Consider the following 4,715-nt stretch of genomic DNA (forward strand, 5'->3'; position numbering starts at 1 on the left):
TTGTTTTTGTTATTTTTTGGGCCTTTTATTGCCTTTATTTGATAGGGACAGCCAAAGATAGACAGGAAAAGGGGGTAGAGAGAGTGGGGATGACACGCAGCAAAGGGCCGCAGGTCGGATTCGAACCCTGGGCCGCTGCAGCAAGGACTCAGCCTCAGTACATGGGTCGCCAGCTCTACCCACTGAGCTAACCCGGCGCCCGTAGGTTGCTTTTTAAAAATAAAGTTGCTCAGTGGGTCTGGAAAGCCACTATTTCTGGTGAGAGAGTCTCCAAGTTGCCAACCCTGGGTCCGTCTGCTATGCTCTCCAGGGCTGTGAAGCACTAAAACGAAGTGTGGAGATGTGGTCTGTGCGACACTCTGAATGTATAAAGAGCTGTCTGTTTGACCGAGTGTGTGCTGAGCTGCACGCAGCTTCAGGCACAAAATGTGGCAGTGCGAGCCTTCTGTAAAACTTTGCGAGGGTGTGGAGCTTTTTTAATGTAACTGTTGTGAAACAATCAGAAATTGTTTTTTCTCTGATTCACTGCTTTGTTCTCGGTAACGCCTAGGACTGTGTAATGGAAATAACCGGGTGAAGCAATACTTACCATGATATATTGCAATCTTTTTTTTTTTTTAACAGATTTTAGAAAACTGTCATAGTATAAAAAACACACCTCCATAAGTAGAAAATCTGAGTTTAAAAAAAAGGTGTATGCAACCACATCCAACAAAATGGCCCTCAGTTTACGTTTGCAACACTGCTATGTCACAGGGTTTTACACAAATAAATCAATAGATTTAAAAAGAAATCTATATTGCAAATGTAACAATAATATAATAATATTAATAATACATTTATGTATAGAACAAAATATAAGCAAAATATCGCAAGTGGTGATATGAATAATGAATCTTTTTAAACAGCAGAGGTGCTATCTATTTTTGACTTTGCTTGTTTGACCTCCTATGTTACTCTTGTCCCCAGGTGAAGACTTTAAAATCTCTAATCTCTAAATTGGAGATGTGGCAGCTTTTTGGCTGCCCTAAATCAGAAAGTGATATGGGTAAGAAGATAACTGACGAGACATGGCAAGAGATATGAGGCTGTTGATAGGGTTATATTTTCAGTTTCACTTTTACAAAGAAAATGAAATATGCATTGTTTTGCACACTTTGTACCCTACCACGGTAATAAAAAAGGATTCTTTAATTTAATAAAGACAATATAAAAGATTTTTGCCTGAGGAGAAAAAAAGGAATCTTAATTTCTCTTTAATCTCATTTTGTATTGTTGTATATTAATTTATTTTAAAGATGCAATTTACATAATATTTCCCCTTTTGATTAAAAAATGAAAATAAAGGACCAAGATCTAACAAAACATTACTTCTTTAAAGAAAACCAGTGCTGGCGTTGTACGTTCACTACTTTCCAGTTGAAAATAAATGAATAAATAAATAAAAAGAACAGTGAAATAATGCTATGTATGTCCAACTTTAGGAAACTGTTGGGAGGTTTTCACTCCTGGTCTGCCGGGTTTGGCTCAGCACTGCCTGCCTCCTATATTGCCATCCTCTTGGAACGCAAGAGCAGGTGAGAATCCAGTTTATATTCACTTTTCTTTTTGCTACTCCTACTCTCTGAAACTTTGTTGATGTTTTGAAGTAAAAACACATTTTCCAAGTACAACACTGCACAATGGCACGATGGCAAATGCCACTCAACGGACCTAATGAAGTTGTTGGATGCATTTCAGGTACCGGGCATGATGTTGTAATTATTGATTCTGTGTTTATTGAAAACCTATATGTCTCTCCCTCTCTCTCTCCCCCCCCCCACCACCAGGAGAGGGCTGCTGACAATATACATGACAAATCTTGTAAGAGCCACTCTGTTCATTTAAACATGGTTTGTTTGATGTAAAGGCATGCACCCACTTTTGCCACATAATGTATATGTAACAGTGTAATCTTGTTGTCAGGCCATTGAGACATTGTTCCGTATGGCAGTGACACGAGGCATCATCAAACCCATCCAACATGGCGAGGTAAGATGAGAGGGAGGTCTGGGTGAGATTAAAGTGAAGGAAACTAAATTATGGGGTTTAGAGGATAAATAATATAATACAGGAGGGCTCCGTCTCTCACCAGGGGCTCTTAGACTTGCACACACACTTCATCACATATCCTCATGACTGTTTTGCCATCCGCAGAATAATGTCTGAATCTACGGAAGTAGATTGAAAAAAAAAAAGGAAAAAAAGAAACTCCCTGACCTCACTTGAAAAGAATTTATTCTGTGGGATTATTGCAAAACAACACTAGCAGCTCAGGCTACATGAAAACTACAGCGAGGTCTAGTTGTGAACACTGATTTGAGTTCAGTACATCAAAATACCATGCTGACAGACAGCAGGGATGCTTCCTGTTTACACAGTGTTTACACAGTGCAACATGAAACACCTCCACACCACCCCACACCCATACCCACACACACGGACTCACATTTTAAGGTCTTTTACAAATATACAGCAAATCCAGGTTCCTACTTTTTTGTGCTATTAATTCACTCATATCCTTTTTTCTTTCTGCCTTGGTCTTTGTTTCCTACCTTGCTTCTGTTTCCCCCATTAGGTACTCCTGTTCTGCGTGACTTCATCGCTCTACATGTTCTTCTTCAGGTCAGAGCAGCATAGTGGACAGATTCTTACAGGGAAATGTGAAACATTGGTCAGTTGACTGTTATGAACAGACTTTGGATATTTAAAGTTACTATTTTTGTTTTTTACTGTAGGAGTAAAGATGGTCTCAAAGGCTTTGCATCTTCTGCATTAAAGTAAGTTGTCCGTGTTCCCATTGATGTGTTGATTTAGTTGTCAGTGTTCAAGTAAAGCTTACAAAGGTGGTGTGCATTTTATTTTACAGATTTATCATCGGGAAAGAAGAGATTCCAACTCACTCTGTCACAGCAGAACACATCTGCACAAGACCCCTTGAGAGGGCAGCTGCTATAGAGACCGAGGACTCCCAGGTGTCAGCAGAAAGGCCCAGCTCTAGGAGAAAAACTCTGGTAGCCTACACCAGGGAACTGCTAGAATCAATGTGAGAGAATACACATCTTAACACAGACACATGTGGGTTTGTACAGAGTTCGCAGTACTCACTTATTTTTTCTTTTTTTCCTTTTCTTTTTTTTAATACTCCAGATGCAAAAAGGGTCCAAGACACAGATGTTGTAAACATTACCAGGACAACTGCATTTCCTACTGCGTTAAAGTAAGACACTTTCATTGTGGATATATTATTGATGATGAATTTGTAATATTCGAATAATATATTATTAAATGATGATAATAATAATAATAATAACAACATTATTTAATATGTTTTTCTTTTCTTTCATTGTCCAGAGTTTTGTTAGGATGTTCAGTGTTGGCTACCTGATTCAGTGTTGTCTTAAAGTGCCCTCAGCATTCAGACAGATGTTCTCTAAGCCTTCACGGCTCCCCTCCCTCTTCTACAACAAAGAAAACTTCCAGCTAGGGGCCTTTCTAGGATCTTTCGTCAGTATCTACAAGGTATATTTCATATATCATATGTCAACAGTACCTAAAGGCACATTTGATTTGTAATCTCTGCTATCCTTCTCTGATTTTTCTTGTCTTTTACCTATTTAGTGTCTTTAATGATGTCATGAGTATCATGTTGTTGTATGCTATGTTGTAATATTTTTTTTATGCGTTTCCCTTTCACTCAGGGAACAAGCTGCTTGCTGCGCTGGGTGCGTAATATCGATGATGAACTCCACGCACTGGTTGCTGGTAAGAATAATTGTGTCAAATATTATTATTATTATTGTCAAATAAAATACGTGTAGAGCAGTCCTACTCTGGACTTTCTAATGTCGTAGCTGTTGTTTGTTGTTTGTTTAACTTGTTTGACAGTTGTCTCTTTGCCTTTTTGGCTGTTTTTCAAGGCTTCCTGGCTGGTATTTCAATGTTCTTCTACAAAAGCACGACAATATCCATGTATCTCTTCACAAAGCTGGTGGAGGTAAAAGAAAATCTCTTTGGGCATGAAGCAGAGTCATATATTACGTCACTGAAATTAGTGTTTCAAAATCTCACCTCTCAAACTGTAAATAAACTTACATAAGTATGTAAAGTATTACAGGTAAATACCACATTTTCATCATAACAAACTAACAGTACTACTACTACTTGCAAAATAGTGTTGTTATACATGTCTGCTTATCTGAAACCAATCTGTATTAGACAGTTTATCATTAACAGAATGTAATCTGTCTCTCTGTCTTTAGACCATGTACTTCAAGGGCATTGAGGCCGGACGGTTCCCTTACTTTCCTCATGCTGACACGGTCCTGTATGCCATCTCCACTGCTATCTGTTTCCAAGCTGTAAGCTGTAACACATACACAAACATGCATATCTCATATAAATATGCTTCAGATACTATTTATTTTTTGCTGAGTAAGGATATAATGCATGACTTGTTACTGTTACACAGGCTGTGATGGAAGTGCAGAACCTCAGGCCTACATACTGGAAGTTCCTGTTGCGTTTAACTAAGGGCAGGTAGGAATGTTTGATGTGGAATCTGTCAGTTGTCAGACTGTTTTGTTATTTGTCATTATTAAGGTTTGATTTAAAAATTCTGTATCTGTTGTAGAGAAAAAGGCTACTTTATTTAGCATTAGTGAAGATTTGGCAGA

The 4,715-nt window shown here is 38.3% G+C and overlaps 2 protein-coding genes across 2 annotated transcripts in view; both read left to right on the forward strand.

Moving 5' to 3' along the window:
• usp14 (ubiquitin specific peptidase 14 (tRNA-guanine transglycosylase)) overlaps window positions 1-4,715 on the forward strand; it is a gene marked incomplete in the record, with an annotated part of 44,553 nt that overhangs the window by 22,575 nt on the left and 17,263 nt on the right.
• tmem135 (transmembrane protein 135) lies at window positions 142-4,709 on the forward strand. The gene is made up of 12 exons (XM_035670571.1): window positions 142-1,577; window positions 1,830-1,863; window positions 1,966-2,031; window positions 2,618-2,664; window positions 2,778-2,819; window positions 2,909-3,085; window positions 3,190-3,259; window positions 3,394-3,561; window positions 3,741-3,804; window positions 3,960-4,036; window positions 4,302-4,400; window positions 4,511-4,709. The coding sequence occupies exons 1-12, from the start codon at window positions 1,462-1,464 to the stop codon at window positions 4,580-4,582; spliced, it is 1,032 nt and encodes a 343-aa protein (XP_035526464.1). The 5' UTR covers window positions 142-1,461; the 3' UTR covers window positions 4,583-4,709.

This window comes from Morone saxatilis, unplaced genomic scaffold, assembly GCF_004916995.1.
Source record: "Morone saxatilis isolate NCDOM2014 unplaced genomic scaffold, NCSU_SB_2.0 Contig23, whole genome shotgun sequence".
Taxonomy (NCBI): Eukaryota; Metazoa; Chordata; class Actinopteri; family Moronidae; genus Morone; species Morone saxatilis.

What these genes read in the sequence shown, in the direction of transcription:
- tmem135 (XM_035670571.1), top strand. Translation starts at nt 1,462, where the DNA reads ATGCTATGTATGTCCAACTTTAGGAAACTGTTGGGAGGTTTTCACTCC. An exon ending in CTCTTGGAACGCAAGAGCAG is followed by an intron (nt 1,578 to 1,829) that starts GTGAGAATCCAG and finishes CCCCACCACCAG; the next exon opens with GAGAGGGCTGCTGACAATAT. An exon ending in AACCCATCCAACATGGCGAG is followed by an intron (nt 2,032 to 2,617) that starts GTAAGATGAGAG and finishes TTCCCCCATTAG; the next exon opens with GTACTCCTGTTCTGCGTGAC.